Genomic DNA, 21,764 nt, shown 5'->3' with positions numbered 1-21,764 from the left:
AATCACTACATTGTTATCTTTGGGGTAAATACTCAGTAGTGACCACTTTGTTCCTGTCAATAATATCTTGTTCTGATGTGATTAATTTGAATCTTCAATCTTTTATTCTTAGTCCATCTAGCTAAAGTTTGGTCAGTTTTGTTGATATTTCCAAAGAACCAACTTTGGGCTTTATTGATTTTCTCTATCGTTTTTTTATTCTCTATTTTATGTACTGCTGTAGTTTTATTTCCTGCTCTAGTTTTATTTCCTTTTTTTGCTAGATTTGTGTTTAGTTTCCTCTTATTTCCCTACGTTACAACTGCATAAGTTGTAAAATAGGAATGTCATTGATTGAGATATTTCTTGCTTTTTTTTAAAGCCTGGGTTGCTCAGTGGTTTAGCATCTGCCTTTGGCTCAGGGTGTGATCCCAGTCTGGGAATCAAGTCCCACATCAGGCTTCCTGAGTGGAGCCTGCTTCCCTCTCTGCCTATGTCTCTTCCTCACTCTCACTCTCTCATGAATAAGTAAATAAATCCTTAATAAAAAATAAAAAATGTATTCAGTTGAAAGAAAGAAAGAGAAAGAGAGAGAGCCATAAAAGGGGCAGAGGGAGAAGGAGAAGAGACTCCCAACTGAACAGGGAGTCTGAGGCAGAGGCCAATCCCAGGGCCCCAGGATCACAGCCTAAGTCAAAGTTAAATTGGTGGCTTAGCCAACTGAGGCACCAGATGCTGCTGTTTCTTGTTTTTTAATGTAGCCTTGCATAGCTATAAATTTCCCCCTTGCCATTGTTTTTGCTATATTCCATGAGTTTTGCAGTGTTGTGACTTTGTTTTCATTTATATTTAAATATTCCTCGAATTCTGTTTTCCTCTTTGCTCCATTGTTTTTTTTTTTTTAAGATAGTACTGCTTAATTTCCAAAAATTTGTGTATTTTCTCATTTTCCTTCTGTTGTTGATTTCTAACCTTATTCTCTTGTGGTTGGAAGCAATACCTTGGGCAGCCCGGGTGGTTCAGCTGTTTGGCCCCGCCTTCAGCTGAGGGCCTGATCCTGGAGACCTGGGATCGAGTCCCACATTGGGCTCCCTGCATAGAGCCTGCTTCTCCCTCTGCCTGTGTCTCTGCCTCTTTCTCTCTCTCTCTATGTCTCTCATGAATAAATAAATAAAATATTTTTTAAAAAAGAAAGCAATACCGTCTATGTTATTTCTCTTTCCAAATCTACTAAGATTCAATTTGTAGCTTAACATATGATTTATTATGGAAAATACCCATGTACATTTGAGGATATGGATAGTCTGCTTTTATTAAGTAGATGTTTTTATATGTCTGATAAATATAGTTCATTGTGTTATTCAAGTCCTATATTTCTTTTTTTTTTTTTTTAATTAATTTTTATTGGTGTTCAATTTACCAACATACAGAAAAACACCCAGTGCTCATCCCGTCAAGTGTCCACCTCAGTGCCCGTCACCCATTCCCCTCCAACACCCGCCCTCCTCCCCCCTTCCACCACCCCTAGTTCGTTTCCCCGAGTTAGGAGTTCAAGTCCTATATTTCTTTCCTTATGTCTGGTTGTTCTATTATTGTGTTCTATTATTAAGGATGGGAGATATGGTGGGGGGAGCTAAAATGACAGCATAGTGGGAGGACCCTGTGCTGGTCTTATCCCTGAGCACAACTAGATAACTATCAAATCATTCTGAATACTCACAAAATTGACCTGAGTACTGACAAGATAAACTTCACAACTAGAGGCCATATTGAGGAAGGACTAAAAGTGACAAAGATTAGAAAAAAAAATAGAGAAAATATCTAGAAACTATAAGTCAAGTAATAAAAGGGCACTAAATTCATATCTATCTATAATTACTCAGAAAGTAAATGTACTAAATGCTTCACTCAAAAACTTAGGGTGTCAGATGGATAAAAACACATTCATTCATGATAAAAACCCTCAACTAATTATGGGTAGAGGGAATATACCTTAACATAGTAAAAGCCATATATGAAAAGCCCAGGTAATATCATCCTCAGTGTGGGTAAAGTGGAGCTTTTCCTTCACACCCAGGAACAAAGCAAGGATACCCACTCTCACCATGATATTTAACACAGTACTGCAAGGCTGAGCCTCAGCAATCAGACAACAAAAATAAATGAAAGGCATTCAGATCTTCAAGGAAGAAGTCATTCTTTTACTATTTGCAGAGCAACATAGTACTCTACATAGAAAACCCAAATATCTACAAAAAATTTGCTAAAATTAATACATGAATTAAACTCCTAGAGTACAAAATCAATGTAAAGAAATCTGTTATATTTCTATATGCCAATAATGCAGCAGAATAAAGAGAAATCAAGGAATAGGTACCATTTACAATTGCACCATAAATTATAAAATACCTAAATCACACAAAGAAGTAAAAGATCTGCACTCTGAAAACTGAGACACCGATGAAAGAATTTAAAGATGACACAAAAAAATGGAAAGACATTTCATGCTTGTGTATTGGAAGAATAAATATTGTTAAACTGTCCATTCTACCCAGAGCATTTTACACATTTAATGCAGTTCCTATGAAAATACCACCAGCATTTTACACACAGCTAAAACAAACAATCCTAATATTTGGATGGAACCCCAGAGATCCTGAATAGCCTAAGAAATCTTGATTAAGAAAAGTGCAATGCATCACAATTCTGTTCTTTAAGTTAAATTACAAAGCTGTAGTGATCAGGACAGTAGAGTACAGACACAAAACAGACACGTAAATGAAAGACATAGAACTGAACACCCTGAAATGGATCCACAACTATATGGTCAACTAATCTTTAACAAAGCAGGAGATAATATCCAATGGAATAAAAAAGACAATCTCTTCAACAAATTATATTGGGGAAAAGAGGACAACAACATACAAAAGAATTAAACTGGACCATTTTCTTACACCACACACAAAAATAATTCAAAATGTAAGAAAGATCTAAATGTGAGACAGGAAACCATCAAAATCCTAGAAGAGAACACAAACAGTAACCTCTTTGACATTTGCTGTAACAACTTCTTACTAGATATGTCTCCAGAGACAAGAGATACAAAGCAAAAATGAACTATTGAGACTTCATCAGGATAACAAGTGTCTGCACAGTGAAGGAAACAACCAACAAGTAAAAGGCAACCTTCAGAATGGGAGAAGATATTTGCAAATGATAAAGGGTTAGTACACAAAATATATACAGAAATTATCAAAATCAACACCCAAAAACAAATAAACCAGTTACAAAATGAACAGAAGCCATGAATATACATTTTTTTTCAAAGAACACATACAGATGCCCAACAGACACATGAAAAGATGCTGAACATCACACAACATCAGGGAAATACAAATCAAACGTACAAGGAACTATCACCTCACACCTGTCAGAATGAATAAAATCAACAACACAGGGAACAGCAGATGTTGGTGAGTATGTGGAGATGACAAGGGGAACCCTCTTACACTGTTGGAGAGAATGCAAACTGGTGCAGCCACTCTAGAAAACAGTATGGAGATTCCTCAAAAGGATAAATATAGAACTAACCTACATCTTACCAATTACACTACAAGGTATTACTGAAAGGATACAGAAATACTGATTAGGGGTATACATGCTCCCCGATGTTTAGAACAGCATTATCAACAATAGCCAAATTACAGAAAGAGCCCAAATATCGATCAAGTGATGAAATGATAAAGGATATGTGGTGTGTGTGTATGTGTGTGTATTTTTTTATTAGCCATAAAAAAGAATGAAATCTTGCCACTTTCAAAGACATGAGTGAACTAAAGAGTATTATGCTAAGTGACATAAATCAGTCAGTAAAAAACAAATACCATATGCTTTCACTCATATGTGGAATTTAAGAAACAAAACAAACGAACAAAGAAGGGAAAAAAAAGAGAGGAAAACCACAGAACAGATTCCTAACTAAAGAAAACAAACAGGATGCTGAAGGGTAGATGTGTAGAGGAATAGGTTAAATGGGAGATGGCAATTAGAGAAGGAACAGGTTGTGATGAGCACTGGGCGTTGTATGTAAGTGATAAATCATAAAATTCTACACCAAAAACTAAAGTTTCACCATATGTTAACTAATTGGAATTTAAATAAAAACTCAAAACAAGAGAAATGAAGTAGAGCAAAATAGACTTCAAAGAGTAGTAGATGTGAAATCAGAATGCTAAGAATTTAGTATAAACTCTTAGTTTATAAAGCTGTGTGACTTTAGATAAATCTTACTACTCTTAGTTTCACTTCCCAGCCATACAATAAAAATATTTTGATGTAGGTTAGTTCTATATTTATCCTTTTGAGGAATCTCCATACTGTTTTCTAGAGTGGCTGCACCAGTTTGCATTCTCTCCAACAGTGTAAGAGGGTTCCCCTTGTCACCTCCACATATTCACCAACATCTGCTGTTTCCTGTGTTATTGATTTTATTCATTCTGACAGGTGTGAGGTGATAGCTCCTTGTACGTTTGATTTGTATTTCCCTGATGACGTGTGATTGGTTTAGCTGTACAAAGGTAAAAAGGAAAAGTCTGCCTAAAAAATCTCTTGATATGTGATGTCTGCATAAGCAAAATGGATTAACGTTGATTGTCATTATGGAACCTTCAACCTCTGCCATTCAAAGGAGTCATATTCTTCCCAATAATAGGATGGAAAAATGGAAATACAGAGTATCAGATATATATTCTAATACCAAGTGGCAGAAAGAACAACCAATAATACAATGTTACCCTCCTGTTACCTAATGTAATACATTCAAGATCACTTACCATGTTCCAAAAGAAAAACAAATTCAAAATACAAATGGGAAAAAAGAGACAACATGTTTCTTATTTAATGCTATTAGTAAGCAGGAAAAAAAGGGGGAGAAGATATTGTGGTATTGGTGAGGAAAAGAAGACCTATTTCATAAAGGCTAAAAATACTGTAAGACTCACTCTCCACTTACCATATCAGGAAAAATGCTAAGAAGATTGCCACTAAAAGCATTTTATTTAAACACACAGAATCTCCTTATATATATAAACAACTACGAAAAAAACTACAAAGATAAACACTGTCTCTGATCAAAACACTCTCTTACTCAGAGTTTTTCTCACAGCAAGTTTAATGTCTTTGTTTCTCAAGCTGTAAATGAAAGGGTTCATCATGGGAACCACATTGGTATAAAAGACAGAAGAGATTTTTCCCTCATCCATAGACCCAGCAGAAGATGGTTTAAGATACATAAATGCACCTGATCCAAAGAAGAGAGTAACTGCAATTATGTGGGCGGTACAGGTACTGAAGGCTTTGGACCTGCCCTCAGTGGAGCTGATGCGCAGGATGCTGGAGAGGATGAAACCATAAGACACAAAGATGGTGACAGTGGGCACAATCACATTGATACCCTCCACAATGAAAACCACCAGCTCATTCACATACGTGCTGGTGCAGGAGAGCTGGAGCAGAGGGAGGATGTCACATAAGTAATGGTTGATGGTGTTTGCATCACAGAAGGTCAGTCTCAGCATGCATCCAGTGTGAGCCATGGCACCTGAGAATGCCATCAGATATGAACCAAGCATAAGGAGGGAACACACATTAGGGGACATGGCAACATTATACAAAAGTGGGTTACAGATGGCCACATAGCGATCATAGGCCATGGATGTCAGCACATAAGCTTCAGAAATACCAAAAAAACAGAAAAAGAAAAGTTGGGTCATGCACCCCATGTAGGAGATAATATTTTTCTTGGATGTGAAGTGAATCAGCATTTTGGGTGTAAACACAGATGAATAAAAGAGGTCTATGAAGGACAAATTGAAGAGGAAAAAGTACATGGGGGTATGGAGGTGTGGATTCAGCCCGATTAGAGTGACCAAGCATAAATTTCCCATCACAGTGACCACATACATGAGGAGAAACAAGCAGAACAAGGGGAGCTGGAGATCTGGTAGGTCTGTGAGCCCCACCAGAATGAATTCAGTCACAAGAGAAGCATTTCCAGGAGCCATTCTTCTCTAAAGGGATCTGTGAGCACAAAAGAAAAAATTACACAGAGAACAATTCAAATTTCCCCACCATATCTCCTCATAAGAGTTGGGTTTGTTCTGGGAATATCTGAGACTAGCCCAACCTGGACTCACAGAATCCCCTTTACTATTATCATGAATCTAGTGATATGAGCATTCCCTCATTAGAGACTTTATAAGCTGCATAAGCAAAGACATTCAAAACGTTACCCACAGCAAGAAGGCCGGTGCTTTCATATGCCAACAGGATTGTTGTGAAAACCAAAGGTTAAGGGAGAAGATTGGACCAAGAGAGAATCGTCTTCTCTCATTTCATTTCTTTGACCACATGACCCTTCCCCTAACAAGTAAAATGGAGGCAGCAACCCCACCAAACTGGTGCTGGCCTCTAATGGGATTGGACTTGATATGGTGGGAATGAAGAACATTCTTTCTAATTCAAAAATGAAGGACCAGAGTCTAAGAGAGCTTAAGTTCCTGCCCCATGTCACAGAGTAAAAACCATAAATGTACAAAAGTGAGAGATCTGTCCATGGAACTGAATGATAAATTGCATCCTTTGAACCTAATAATGTCTCTGAACCTTCCCTGCACCATCACCCTCCCCTCAAACATGTCCTTCTACTAATTTCAGGTAAGTCTCAGGGCTGCAAAACCTAGAAAGAAACTGGCATATCTTAGATCCCTGGACTTCCATCACAAAAGGAAGACATGAATATAAATGGAATTCAGAAACTCACCCTCTTTAGGCAAGAACACCTTGGTTCTTCCTTACCAGAATTAGCCCTGTGATCCTGAAAGGGCAGATTTAGTCCTCAAAGGTTGGCTTGTTTTGGTCATAGGAGCACATAGCCCACAAGTGATTCTGATGTGTCCTGGAAATCCTTCTGAATCACAGATAGTAACTTCTGACTCTGAGTCCTCTTAAGCAGCACACAGAAATAAACAGCCTTGATTATTATCATTTTTGCCACTTGGTAAATCACAGAATTCTTAAGGTGAGTGGAACAATATAATGTACTCAGTCATAAACAGGGCAGAAGCTTACTCAGTCTCTCCCACAGGGAATGGTTTCTGGTGTAATAGGGTATTGAGGGGATGTATTTACACAAAGGACCACTATATATCTCTAATTCCTTAGAGACTTAAAATTTTATCCGAGGCGTCCCTTCACTATAGGGATTGGACATCCCCCAAGAGGAGCCAAAAATAAATTCCAACTTCCAGGTCAAAAATATGGCAGAAGAAACCCTAGAACCTCCTGGTCTCCATGAACACTCTAATTCAAAATGTTTCACATACATATTCCCATTTAAAAAAAAATCCAGACAATAGTTAAGGTAGTCTTGTTCCCAGTTAAACTACAAATCTAGTCACTTTAATACTGTTACAGAAATTACAGATGTCCCCTTGTTTTAATACTTATCTTTGCACAGCACCTTCAAATTAGGAAAACTTCTCAGTTCCTGGCTTCTTCCTGGGGAGGATAAGAAGTACACCATATGTCCAATGCTCCAAGTTTTATTAGGTGTGTTAAGAAGACTGGATTCAAGGGATCCCTGAGTGGCGCAGCGGTTTAGCACCTGCCTTTGGCCCAGGGCGTGATCCTGGAGACCCCGGATCGAATCCCACATCGGGCTCCCGGTGCATGGAGCCTGCTTCTCCCTCTGCCTATGTCTCTGCCTCTCTCTCTCTGTGTGACTATCATAGATAAATAAAAATTAAAAAAAAAGAGAGAAGAAGACTGGATTCAAGTTTTATTAGGTGTGTTAAGAAGACTGGATTCAGCAAGTAGAGGGGATACATGACATGGCATACTTTAGCTGCCCAGAGAGAGAGACAAAAGAGATGGTGGTTTGGGCTGGAAGTCATCAGAGTTCCATCACCTGGTTCAGCATAGAGCAAACAATTGAAAACCCCTTTCTTACAGCTTCTCTAGGGGGAAGGGGAAATGTACACTATGTGTCTAGTAACTCAACTTATCTGTGAGCTGCCTGAGGAATTGGCTTCAGTGTTGCTCTTTAAGAATACAGACACAACCTGGCACACAATGGATGGAGGTGGGGGCATGAGAGGAAGCAGGGGGAGGGCTACAACTAAGAACAAAGAGACTTGAGAGATCTTCAGTCTCTGACTGAGTTTGTTGGTGGTGCCTTCTCTAGTCCACAGCCAATCCATGAATATTAGGACAGATGTGTGTTTTGTCTACTGTGCAGATACCAATGTAGAGAGTGAATGAAAATGAAGGCAAATTGAAATACTTTCCAGAAAGGACTAAGAGAAATCTCCACAAAGTGACACTAATGAAATAAAAAGATATGACTTGCCTGACAGAGAATTCAAAACAACTGTCATAAATATGCTCGCTGGAGTCAGAGAGCAATACAGAAACCAAGAGAAAACTTCAATACAGAGCCAGAAAACTTAAAATTATTCATCAGAAATCATAGAGTTGAAGAATGCAATTTCTGAACTAAAAAATTCAACAGAGGTATTCAATGTCCCTGTAAATTATTCATTCAGAAGGGCAAACTGAAATAAGAAAGAAAGAAAAATAGTGAAGAAAGCATAAGGCACTTACGGGATGCTACCAAGTATATCAATAAATACATTTCAGAAATCCCAGCAGCAGAAGAGAGTGAGAAAGAACCAAAAGCATATTCAAGGGGAAAAAAGACTGAAGATTTCACAAAGCTTGTCAACTTCTCAATACTGTGTCCTATTTATAGAAAGATAAAACCCAGAAAAACTGCATAATGAGTATATATGAATACATAGACCAAAGGTCAACTACTTACCACTCTCCAGTTTGCTTAACTGAGCTAGCGTTACTTCCAACTTCAAACTCAGGTCTATTTCTCTTTTGAAAGATGTTGCTCATCCAGGCAGATGAGATATAAAATGCTCTAATCCTATATTCAGAGACTCCACATAAATTTACAGACTGCTAAATCACCTCTAAACTTGAATTATGATTGTGATATCTGGTTCTGATTCAATCATTATACTTTTTAATACCTCTGGTGATTGAAGCAGTCTTTTCTTTATCCCTAAATATATCCATTTTTCTATATTATCAAATTATCACTACAGAGTTGTCAAAATAATTCCTGAAGAAGTTCTTTAAGAAAAGACTTTATCAAAATAAATTCTGAAAGCAGCAACACAAAAGAAACCCCTAGCTTACAAAGGAACACACATAAAGCTAGCTACTTATATCTCAAAAGAAACTTAGATAGCCAGTAGCGAGTGGCATGATATATTTTCCATGCTGACTGGGGAACATTGCAGGCAAGAAGACTCTATATAGCAAGCCTATCATTCAGAATAGAAGGAGAGTAAAGTTTCCCAGGCAAACAAAACCTAAAGATAGTTCATGACCATAAGTCGGCCCTGCAAGAAATATTATATGGGACTCTGACTGGGAAAGTAAGACCAACAGTGACAAAGACAAGAAAGGAACAGAGAAAACCTCCAGAAACAATGACAAATAAGTAATAAAACAGCACAAAATTCATATCTATCAAGAATTACTCTGAATAAAAATGGCTAAATGCTCTAATAAAAAGACATAAAGAGTCAGAATGGATAAAAGAAAAGCAATACCTATCCTTTTGCCACCTCATTTTAGAGATTCATTTTAGACCTAAAGACGCCTGCATATTGAAAGTGGGAGGATGGAAAATATTTACCTTGTAAGTGGATGTCAAAAGAAAGCCATAGAATCAATACTTACATCAGACAAACAAGATTTTAAACCAAAAACTGTACCAAGAAATAAAGAAGGGTACTTATATCATAATACAAGGGACTATCCAACAATGATCTTACAATTAAAAGATTTATACCCCCAACATGGGAGTACACAAATATATCAAACAATTAATAACAAACGTATAGGAACTTATTGATAATACAATAATAGTAGGGGACGTTAACACCCTAATTACATCAATGGACAGATCATCTAAGACAATCAACAAGGAAACAATGGCTTTGAAAAACATACTAAACCAGATAGACCTAACTTATATATTCAGAACATTTCACCCTAAAGCAGCAGAATACATAGTCTTTTCAAGGGTACATGGGACATTCTCCAGAATAGAAAACATACTAGATCAAAAATCAGATCTCAACAAGTACAAAAAGATTGAGATCACAGTATGCATATTTTCTGACCACAATATTATGTAACCTGAAATCAACAACAAGGAAAAAATTTGGAAAGACCACAAATACATGGAGGTCAAGCAACATGCTATGAAACAATGAATCAGTTAACCTGGAAATCAAAAACAAACTTAAAAAATATGGAAACAAATAAAAATGAATACATGACAATCCAAAACCTTTGAGATGCATCAAAAGTCATCATAAGAGTGAATTATATAGCAATATAGACCTACATCAAGAAACAAGAAAAAGCTCAAATGAACAACCTAACCTTAAACCTAAAGGAGCTAGAAAAAGAACAAACAGGTGAAGCTGAAAGCTAACAGAAGAATAGACATAATAAAGATTAGATAGAAATAAACAATATTGAAACTGCAAAACAATAAAATAAATCAATGAAACCAGGAGCTAGCTCTTTGAAAAAATTAATAAAATTATAAAACCCCTAGCCAAACTTGTCAAAAAGAAAAGAGAAAGGAACTAAATAAATAAAATCTTAAAAAAGAGCCATAAATGACAACCAACACCACAGAAATACAAACTATTATAGAAGAATATTATGAAAAACTATTATAGAAGAATATTATGAAGAAAGGGATAAATTCCTTGAAAAGTATAAATTACTAAAACCTAGAAGAAATAGAAGAAATAGAAAACTTGAACAGATCAATAGCCAGTAAAGATATCTAATCAGTAATCAAACATTTCCCAACAAACAAAAGTCCAGGGCCAGATGACTTCACGGAGGAATTCTACCAAACATTTAAAGGAGAGGTAATACCTATACTTCCCAAACTATTCCAAAATACAGAAATGGAAGGAAAACTTCCAATTTCATTCTTGAGGTCAACATTATCCTGATGCCAAAACCAGACAGATATTCCACTAAAAAAGAGAGTTACAGACCAATACTCCTGATTAACATGAATGTAAAAATTCTCAACAAAATACTAGCAAATCTAATCCTTTAGACTAGTGAGGACTAGCAAATACAGTCCTTTAAAGATTTATTTTACTTATTTTAGAGAGAGAGAGAGAAAGAACCTGAGGTTGCCGAAAGGCAGAGGGGGAGGGGGAATCTCAAGCAGACTCTCAGCTTTGCACAGAGCCTGATGTAGGTCTTGATCTCAGGACCCTGAGATCATGACATGAGTGGAAATTAAGAATCAGATGTTTAATTAACTGAGCCATCTACATGCTCTAAAAAAGTACCTTAAAACAACCATCAAGTAGGATTTATTCCTGGGTTTCCAGGGTGGTTCAGTATTTGCAAATCAACCAACATGATACACCACATTAATAAAAGAAAAGACAAGACCATAAGATCCTTTCAACTGGGGATCCCTGGGTGGCGCAGCGGTTTGGCGCCTGCCTTTGGCCCAGGGCGCGATCCTGGAGACCCGGGATCGAATCCCACATCGGGCTCCCGGTGCATGGAGCCTGCTTCTCCCTCTGCCTGTGTCTCTGCCTCTCTCTCTCTCTCTGTGTGACTGTCATAAAAAAAAAAAAAAAAAAAAAAAAAAAAGATCCTTTCAACTGATGCCGAAAAAGCATTTAACAAAATACAACCACCATTCATAATTTAGAAAAAAAAAAAACCCTCAACAAAGTAAAGGTAGAGGTAACTTACCTCAACATAATAAAGGCCATATAAGAAAAACTCACAACTAATATCATTCTCAAAAAAAATTATCAAAATTGAGAGCTTTTCCTCTATGGTCAGAAACAACACAGGAATGTACTCTTTCACCACTGTTATTTAAGAGTACTGCAAGTTCTTGCCTCAGCAAGCAGACAACTAAAGGAAATAATAGGCATCCAAATCTGCAAGGAAGAAGTTAAACATTCACTACGTGCACATGACATGATATGTTATATAGAAAAACGAAAAGACTCCATGGAAAACAAAAAGAAAAAATTGCTAAAACTGATACACAAATTCAGTTTAATGTCACAGAATGCAAAATCAGTGTAGAGAAACGTGTTGTGCTTCTATAAGCCAATAATGAAGCAGCAGAAAGAGAAATTAAGGAATTGATCCCACTTACAATTGAACCAAAATCCATAAAAATACATTGGAAAAACAAGACCAAAGAGGTACAAGATCTGTACTAATGAAAAAAATTCAAGACGTTAAAAAATGGAAAGATATTCATGCTCTTGGATTAGAAGAACAAATTTTGTTAAAATGTCCATACCAAATGTATGCATTTAAGGCAATCTCTCTCAAAATACCACTAGCATTTTATCACAGAACAAACAATCTAAAACTTGTATGGAACCACAAAGACCCTGAATGGCCTAAGCAATTTTCAAAAGGAAAGCAAGCTGGAAGCATCACAATTCCATACTTCAAGTTATTGCAAAGCTGTAGGGTACTGACACAAAAACAGACACATAGATGAATAGAACTGAATAGAACACCCAGAAATGGACCCACAACTGTATGGTCAACTAATCTTGAACAAAGCAGGAAGGGATATTCAATTTTTTTTATTATTATTTTTTTAATTTATGATAGTCACAGAGAGAGAGAGAGACAGAGAGAGGCAGAGACATAGGCAGAGGGAGAAGCAGGCTCCATGCACCAGGAGCCCGACGTGGGATTCCATCCCGGGTCTCCAGGATCGCGCCCTGGGCCAAAGGCAGGCGCCAAACCGCTGCGCCACCCAGGGATCCCAGGAAGGGATATTCAACAGAAAAAAAGTCCCTTCCACAAATGGTGTTGGGAAAACAGGACAGCAACATGCAAAATTATGAAACTAGACCACTTTCTTACACCAGACACAAACATAAATTCAAAATAGATGAAAGACCTAAATGTGGAACAGAAACCATTTAAATCCTAGAGGAGGACACAGGCAGTTACCTCTTTGACATTGGCTGTAGCAACCTCTTACTAGATATGACTCTGGATGGAGGCAAACGAAAGCAAAAATAAACTATTGGGACTTCATCAAGATAAAAAACTTCTGCACAGTGAAGGAAAGAATCAACACAACTTAAAAGAAACCTACAGAATTGGAGGAGATATTTATACATGACATATGCAATAAAGGTTAGTATCTAAGATATATAAATAACTCCTAAAATTCAACATCTAAGAAACAATCCAGGTAAAAAACAGGCAGAAGGCATGAATAGACATTTTTTTCAAAGTAGACATACTGGGATCCCTGGGTGGCGCAGTGGTTTAAGGCCTGCCTTTGGCCCAGGGCGCGATCCTGGAGACCCGGGATCGAATCCCACGTCGGGCTCCCGGTGCATGGAGCCTGCTTCTCCCTCTGCCTATGTCTCTGCCTCTCTCTCTCTCTGTGTGACTATCATAAATAAATAAAAATTAAAAAAAAACAAAGTAGACATACTGCTGGCCAACAGATACATGAAAAGATGCTAAACATCACTCATCATCAGGGAAATGCAAATAAAAACTACAACTGAGATTTCACCTCACACTTTTCAGAATGGATAAAATTAACAACACGGAAAACAACAGATTTTAGGGAGGATGCAGAGAAAGAAATTCTTTTACACTTATTGGGAATGCAAACTTGTGCAGCCACTCTGGAAAACAGTATGGATGTTCCATAAAATGTTAAAATGGAACAAAACCCACAATCCAGCAACTTCACTACTAGGTATTTACCCAAAGAATACAAAAATACTGATTTGAAGGGATACATGCCCCCAATGTTGATTCAGCATTATCAACAATACCCAATTTATGGAAAGAGCCCAAATACCTACTGAGTGGTGAAATGATAAAGAAATGTGATACACACACATGAATATTAGAGGAGAAAAAAGAATTCCAAAAATAAATTCTTAACTACAGAGAACAAACTGATGGTTACCGAAGTGGAGGGAAGATGAGTTAAATAGGTGATGGGGATTAAGGAGGGCAAATGTAATGAGCAATGGGTGTTTTATGTAAGTGATAAATCACTACATTCTATACCTAAATCTAATTTCACATTATATGTTAACTAGCTGGAATTTATTTTTTTAAGATTTTATTTATTTATTCATGAGAGACACAGAGAAAGAGAGAGAGAGGCAGAGACACAGGCAGAGGGAGAAGCAGGCGCCATGCAGGGAGCCTGACGTGGGACTCCAGGATCCAGGATCAGGCCCTGGGCTGAAGGAGGCACTAAACCACTGAGCCACCAGGGCTGCCCAACTAGCTGGAATTTAAATAAAAACATGGAGAAAAAAAGAAAAGAATGTAGAGGAGTTAACAAAATGAAATTATATAATATGTTATGAGAACAATCTCCTCTTTAAATCATCTATACATAATGACATATAGTCTACTATAGGCCTATACAATGGGGCTCTCTACGGACTTTGCTCCTCCCACAGACACTGGTGGAAATTCTTCACTGAGTAGTAAAAGCATTATCTCTGCCCCAGACCAGTTTTGATTACTCCACATATTACTTCTGTGGGTTTCTTCTGTGTGAGCCGTTCTGTACTTGGAAGGCTGGTAGCTTTACCTGATCCTATATTCTGAGTCTTGGCTTTTGATTACTGTAATATTTAATTTAACTACAGGTATAACCCAAGTTTTTCAGTCTTTATTGTGTAGGTCAGCATGAATACACATATCAATGCCTACAAAATATACACTTCAATCAATATTATAAAATGACCAGCTTATAATGACCATGCAGACGTATAAATAGACTATTCCATGGCCCAGAGCCATCTATCTGCCTCCAGGTTCTCCCATCTTCCACCTTGATACTGTTGCAATCATGCTCCAGCTTTAGTTCACAGCTTCATAACTTTGGTGGATCCTCATGGTGTTCCACCTCCACCCAGAAGAAGGAGGAAGAGAACATAGAAGTGATTAATGAAGTCTACCCTTATGTGATTCCATATATTGCATGGGCCAGTATAAAATAAGAATATATTCACACACCCTAACTTAGGCAATAAAGCTTACAAATATAAAATGGGAAAGATACTTTCTTGACATTTTGCTTAGTTTAGCATTTTGCTTTTATTTGTGTCCTGAGACTTTTTATTTACTGCAACCATTTTCACGTTCACATTTTCATATTTTAAAGTATAGTATGTTAATAATAATGATACCCTGATATATTTAGAATCAAAACACCAAGTCCTAATCTCAGTTCTACCACTTACAAGTTGTAATATGAGACAAACCATAAAGGCATTTGAACATCTGTTTCATCATCTATGAAATGAAAATTAAGATTCCCTCTCTTCTTTGTCTCACCTGAATTCTCTTTGGAATTCATAAACTGAGGGATGTGACACAGCAGAAAAACTGAAACACATTAAGAGCAATGGTAACACCCTGTCTGTCTCTATATTAATATTTGAAGTGGGTTAATTTAACTTCATGTCAGACAGAGACTTTCAGCAGCCCCTTTGATGCCACCAGCCATCCTACTCACTGAGGAAGCTAAGAGTCTTCTTCAGAAGGTAAAACGTCACGCAGGGTATGATTTTCATCTTCAAAGGTACATATTTCGTTCAACCAAGCCCTGCAGAAAAACCAACTACTTCACCTGGTGGTCAGCTGATAATACAAGGAAATGTCCCAATGCACAAGAGAAAAAACTAGTATGTCAAACTCAGATTAAAATACCATGTCTGTCCCCCTTCATGGATATCAATTCAACAAAACCAATTTTAAGAAGTAATTTTGACCACATAGATTTATTTTATAATCTATCTACTCTGCTGCATTAAGAAAATCTACATTTATATCCTTCCCTTACTATGCCTTATTTATGTTTGTGACATATTCCCCAATGCCACACATTGCTGGGACTTAGAGATACAAAATGCTGTGTGTGTGTGTGTGTGTGTGTGCATGCAAGTGACTGTGCATGTGTGTTAGTACAATGTGTGTGCATATGTATGTGTGTTTCCATGAACAAGCAAATGATAAAAGCAATAATCATTTCCTTTTCCTAGATTTACAAGTACTTCCTGTTCAGCCCTTCCTCTCAGGAACTGGAACCAGGAACCTTCTACCTGAAAGTGGGTTGCATACCATGCAATCATGTTAGCAGTGATCTCTTAAAATATGATTTGAACAATGTGTATGTGTGTGTCAGTGAATGTGTGTGAGGGTGTGTGTGTTAAGGAGGCAGTGTAAGGAGGAATGGAGAATGAGGTTCAATACATTTAGGGGTTCAGCAATTAAAAAGACATGGAACTCAGAATCTCTGTACTTCTGCTTTTGGACACTTGACGGGATGAGCACTGGGTGTTTTTCTGTATGTTGGTAAATTGAACACCAATAAAAATTTTTAAAAAAGTTTTATTTATTTACTCATGAGAGACCCAGAGAGATAGAGACATAGGCAGAGGGAGAAGCAGAGGGAGAAGCAGGCTCCTTGCGGGGAGCCTGTTACAGCATTCGATCCCAGCACCCTGGGATCACAACCAGAGCCAAAGGCAGATGCTCAACCACTGGGCCACCCAGGTGTCCCATACTTTTGGTTTTTATGACACCTTAACCTCATTGTTCCCTGATCATGCTCCTTCCAAATTTGGCTCCAAGTCACCATAGCAGCTCACTAACAGAAAGTTTACATTAAGCAAATTCAGAAAGTAATCAACTTTGCTTCTGGTCCTAAACAAGGAGGATTATTTGAAGTTATTGCCAAGGAAGTCCAAGCTTTCATACTGACTCAGAGACAACTCTGTCCTAGGACACAGGTGCAGACAAATCCCATGACTTGCCTATTTGACTCCTAGCTGTGACAATTTCAATAGACTCATATCTTCTCTCCTAACTTGTTTTATGGCCATTCACATAACACATAACACAGAAAAGCAAAAACCATAAGGGATAACTCACACAAAGGTGTGTATGTGACACACCTGACTTGTTCTCCTCTTGAAAAATAAAAGTCACCAAACACAGATAGTGCTTAAATTACTAACCACAAACCTGTCAGCCAAGTTGCTTTGACTAAAATATTGCATATCTTAACTTTAGTAAACTGTCTTTATAATTTTTTAAGTTTTAATGAACTTTTTCCCAAATAACATGAAAAAATGTAATTTAACTCAAAAGAAAGTTTGTTCTTTCTGCAATAAAAAATTATCATGTCTCAAAGTCTTTGTCTGAAATGAGGATTTCACTTGTATTTTGAGGCTTGTCAAGTGAAAGATTAGTGACTAGGTTTAACACATACTTTTAGCTACCTCAAATAGTGATAAAATATATAACTTAGTGCACACATCTTTGCAACGTCTATAAGGGTTCCTGAATAGCACAGACATTATTTACATATTGACATTGTTTTCTCAATAAAGAACACAAGTTCATCAAAACAGGTGATAAAACAATAAAATATAATGAAAATAAACTATTTTGTATAAACAAAACTAGGTAAATGAAAATCAAGTAAGTTGATGTGGAGGTCAGGGGGTGTGGTGTGAGACGTCATTTAAAGCTGTAAGTCAGTGACTATATGGTGACAGTAACTACACATATCACAGTGAGCATCCCATAGTACATAATGAAATTAGATCATTATGTTGTATACATGAAATTAATACAATATTTATGTTAACTATACTTAAAATAAATTTTCTTTGTGAATACATTGGACTCCAAGAAAAAACATGAATAAACAAATTAATTTTAAAAAATAAATAAACTGTAGTCAAGGTTTTAGTGACATGGAACAACTGAAAAACAAGCCAACAAACCAGTGATGCTGAATTTCACAATATCTAAATCTGAGCGAAAATTTGAAAACTGATAAAATATCAAATATTATTGTTTTCTTAGAAATATTTAAATTATAATTTGATTAAGGATTATGGGTTTTTTGGTTCAAGTTTTTATTAAATTCTAGTTAGTTAAAGTATAGCGTAATATTGGTTTCAGGTGTAGAATTTAGGACGAAGTCTCTTTAAAGTAGTCAGTCTTTTTTTATCAAAATTTTATCAAAGCTCTATGGACAGTGGAGAATATTACTGTACTCTAAAGAGCAGGATACAAATTCAGATTGAAATGAGGTTTTTAAATCACATAGTCCTTTTCTTCAGAGCAGTTTCTTGTTTATTGTCCATGTAGTTTTTGGGTCCTGGCCTAATGTTTGTTGCTGGGTTCCTTTCTCTCCCATGCCCTCATCTCTGAATTACAAGCACCTACAAACATTCTAAAATCTTTTTTTAAATGATTTGCAGAAAAAGCTCCCTGTTGCACCAATCGTCTCTCAACCATCCTAGTCTAATAGGACTTCTCTTTTACAAGAAAAAGAACTATCAAACTATTTTCTTAAATAAAAAAAAAAACCACTACCCTGAGAGATATTCTTATGTAAGCCAACAAAGCACGGTTAACCTTCAAAATAAAAAAGTTTTCTTATATTTCATGATTATTGAAATAAAAATAATAAAATGAAGTACACAAGAAAGTATTTGAAAGAGCAATAGACTTGAAATTAGGAGGCTACACTTGATCTAGCTATTTCCTTAATAAGCTGTATAACTTAACTCATTAATTTTTCTCAGCTTCCACAATTAGGTCTATGCAATATATATTGACAATCACTTATATGTCCTATGACAAATATGAAATCTCTGCCCAAAGAGGCTTAACACATAATGTTTAGCTGGAAAGTGGATTATATTTTATAAATGTCTGGAAACTACGTTACCTGTGAAACACAGACATTTCAAGGAGGTACATTAGAGTCCAGTGGAGAGTGTAGTCAAGAGTACAGATTATCTGATTCCTGATTCCAAAACCCCCATATGTACAAGATCACTCTACCATGAAAACTTTACATTATCATTTACAGAACTGTTTATCCTTTTCAAGGAGAAAAAAAATGGATTCCATAATAACAATGTGAAAAACAAAGGTCTATATACTCATTAACCCTATTCCTAAATGACTGAAGTGGTGAAAAGGAGAAGATATTGAGGAAATGTTGAGGAAAGAAGATCTACTACTGAAAATTGGAAACAAATTAGGCTCTGTGTTCCTCCATGTCTGACACACAGCCACATCTGGTACAGTGCCAGCCACATCCCCAAACTTGATGGTGAAGGTCAGAGTAAGTGGATTTAGTTGGGCAGCTGATCAACAGGGCTGCTTTTAACTCCAGAAAAGTGGATGCTGTTGCCATCAAAGACCCATTCATTGACCTCAGCTACATGATGTACATATTCCAGTATGATTCCACCTATAACAAACTCACAGGCACAGTCATGGCTGAGAACAGGAAACGTGTCATCAATGCAAAGCCCATCTCCATCTTCCAGGAAGAGATCCCACCAACATCAAATGAGGTGGTGCTGGTGATGATATGTTGTGGATTCCACTGGGGTCTTCACTACTATGGAGAACTGTGGGTCTTACTTGAAGGTGTGGACAAGAGGTCATTATCTCTGCCTCTTCTGCTGGTGCTCCCATGTTTCTGATGGGTATGAACAATAAGAAGTATGAAACCTCCTCAATATTGTCAGCAATGCCTTCTGTACCACCAACTGCTTGGCCTCTCTGGCCAAGGTCATCCATTATAACTTCAGCATCATGGAGGGACTCATAACCACAGTCCATGTCAGCACCGCCACCAAGAAGACTGTGCACAGGCCTAATGGGAAGCTGTGGTATGATGGCTGAGGGGCCGCTAGAACATTATTCCTCCTTTAACTGGTGCTGCCACGGCTATAGGTAAGACCATCCCTGAGCCGAATAGGAAGCTCTCTGCATGGCCTTCTATGTTTCCACCCCTAAAGTGTCAGTTGTGGATCTGATTTGCCACCTGGAGAAAGCTACCTAGTACCATGACATGAAGAAACTAGTGAAGCAGGCATCAGAGGGCCCCCTCAGGGGCATATGGAGCTCCACTGAGGACCAGGTTGTCTCTCTCAACTTTAATAATGAAACCCACTCTTCTACCTTCAATTCTGGGGTTGGCACTGACCTCAGTGACGTGACTATAGCAAGCAGGTGGTCAACTTTATGGGCCATATGGATACCAAGGAGTATAAGCCCACTGGACCAATAGCCCCAACCAGAATAAGAAAGAAGAGAAAAGCTCTCAGCTGCTGGGGAGTCCTTGCCCCAACCCGTACCCACAACACACTGAGAATCTCTTGACCTCTATATGGTTTCCATCCTATACTCCCTGCAAGGGAGAGGCTTGGGGAGCCCTATCTTGTACCGTCAATAAAGTATACATTACTCAGCCAAAAAAAAAAAAATAGAAAATAAATTGACAGATGACTCAAATTTCCTTCACCATGGGAACAAAGATATAGGATGTGAACTCTCTCACCTAAATTATTCTGATGAAAGAAACAGAATATACCAGTCCTATAACTACACCCACAGATAGTGATTGTGGTCAAAACATTCTCTTACTCTGGTTTCTTCTCAAAGCAAGTTTAATGTCTTTGTTTCTCAAGCTGTAAATGAAAGGATTCATCAAGGGAACCGTAGTGGTGTAAAAGACAGAGGAGATTTTCCCTTCATCCATAGACCCAGCAGAAGATGGTTTAAGATACATAAATGCACCTGATCCAAAGAAGAGAGAAACTGCAATTATGTGGGAACTGCAGGTGCTGAAAGCTTTGGATCTGCCTTCAGTGGAGCTAATGCGCAGGATGCTGGAGAGGATGAAGCCATAAGAGACAAAGATAGTGACAGTGGGCACAATCACATTGATACCCACTACAATGTAAACCACCAGTTCATTGACATACGTGCTGGTGCAGGAGAGCTGGAGCAGAGGGAGGATGTCACACAAATAGTGGTTGATGGTGTTTACATCACAGAAGGTCAGTCTCAACATGCGTCCTGTGTGGGCCATGGCACCTGAGAATGCCATCAAATATGAACCAAGCATAAGACTGAAACACACATTAGGAGACATGACAACATTATACAAAAGTGGGTTATAGATGGCCACATAGCGATCATAGGCCATGGATGTCAGCACATAGCATTCAGAAATAGCAAAAAAACAGAAAAAGTAAAGCTGGGTCATGCACCCCTTGTAGGAGATAATATTCTTTTTGGATATGAAGTTAATCAGCATTTTGGGAGTAAACACAGAGGAATAACAGAAGTCTATGAAGGACAAATTGAAGAGGAAGAAGTACATGGGGGTGTGGAGGTGTGAATTCAGCCCAATCAGAAAGATCAAACCCAAATTTCCCAACACGGTGACCACATACATGAGTAGAAACAGGCAGAACAGGGGGAGCTGGAGATCTGGTAAGTCTGTGAGCCCCACCAGAATGAATTCAGTCACAAAAGAGGAGTTTGTAGGAGCCATTCTTCTCCAAGGGGATCTGTGAGCACAAGAAAAAAAGGATTGCATTAGAGAAAAAGCCAGCTCTTCCCACAATATTTCATCCTACAAGAGGGGATATACACTGAGAATACCTGAGGTCTGAGACTAACCAAACCTGGATCCAGAATATCATCATTTACCCCTATCATGATACTGAGAAACACACTAACTTCCCTTTTATTAGAGGTTTATAAGCTAATGATAGCAGAGAGTACCGCAA

The 21,764-nt window shown here is 37.6% G+C and overlaps 2 protein-coding genes and 1 pseudogene across 3 annotated transcripts; 1 reads left to right on the top strand and 2 right to left on the bottom strand.

Moving 5' to 3' along the window:
• Window positions 1-5,108: 5,108 nt before the first annotated feature.
• Window positions 5,109-6,041, bottom strand: LOC112920184 (olfactory receptor 8B8-like). Its single transcript, XM_025998835.1, has one exon. It carries the CDS (start codon window positions 6,039-6,041, stop codon window positions 5,109-5,111), a length of 933 nt encoding a protein of 310 aa, XP_025854620.1.
• A 9,435-nt stretch (window positions 6,042-15,476) lies between these two features.
• On the bottom strand, window positions 15,477-21,526 carry LOC112920182 (olfactory receptor 8B8-like). Of its 2 annotated transcripts, none has more exons than XM_025998833.1 (2): window positions 20,611-21,526; window positions 15,477-15,505 (listed from the first exon to the last, which is right to left on the bottom strand). In XM_025998833.1, exons 1-2 carry the CDS (start codon window positions 21,524-21,526, stop codon window positions 15,477-15,479), a joined length of 945 nt encoding a protein of 314 aa, XP_025854618.1. The 2 variants fall into 2 exon arrangements, with proteins under 2 accessions (XP_025854618.1, XP_025854619.1); XM_025998834.1 differs by lacking the exon at window positions 15,477-15,505 and adding an exon at window positions 18,169-18,185.
• On the top strand, window positions 19,283-20,254 carry LOC140594810 (glyceraldehyde-3-phosphate dehydrogenase-like; annotated as a pseudogene).
• Window positions 21,527-21,764: the final 238 nt, after the last annotated feature.

This window comes from Vulpes vulpes, chromosome 12 (assembly GCF_048418805.1).
Source record: "Vulpes vulpes isolate BD-2025 chromosome 12, VulVul3, whole genome shotgun sequence".
In the NCBI taxonomy this organism is placed as follows: domain Eukaryota; kingdom Metazoa; phylum Chordata; class Mammalia; order Carnivora; family Canidae; genus Vulpes; species Vulpes vulpes.
Note: the sequence above shows the minus strand (reverse complement) of the source record. Positions and strands in the feature narration are given on the sequence as shown.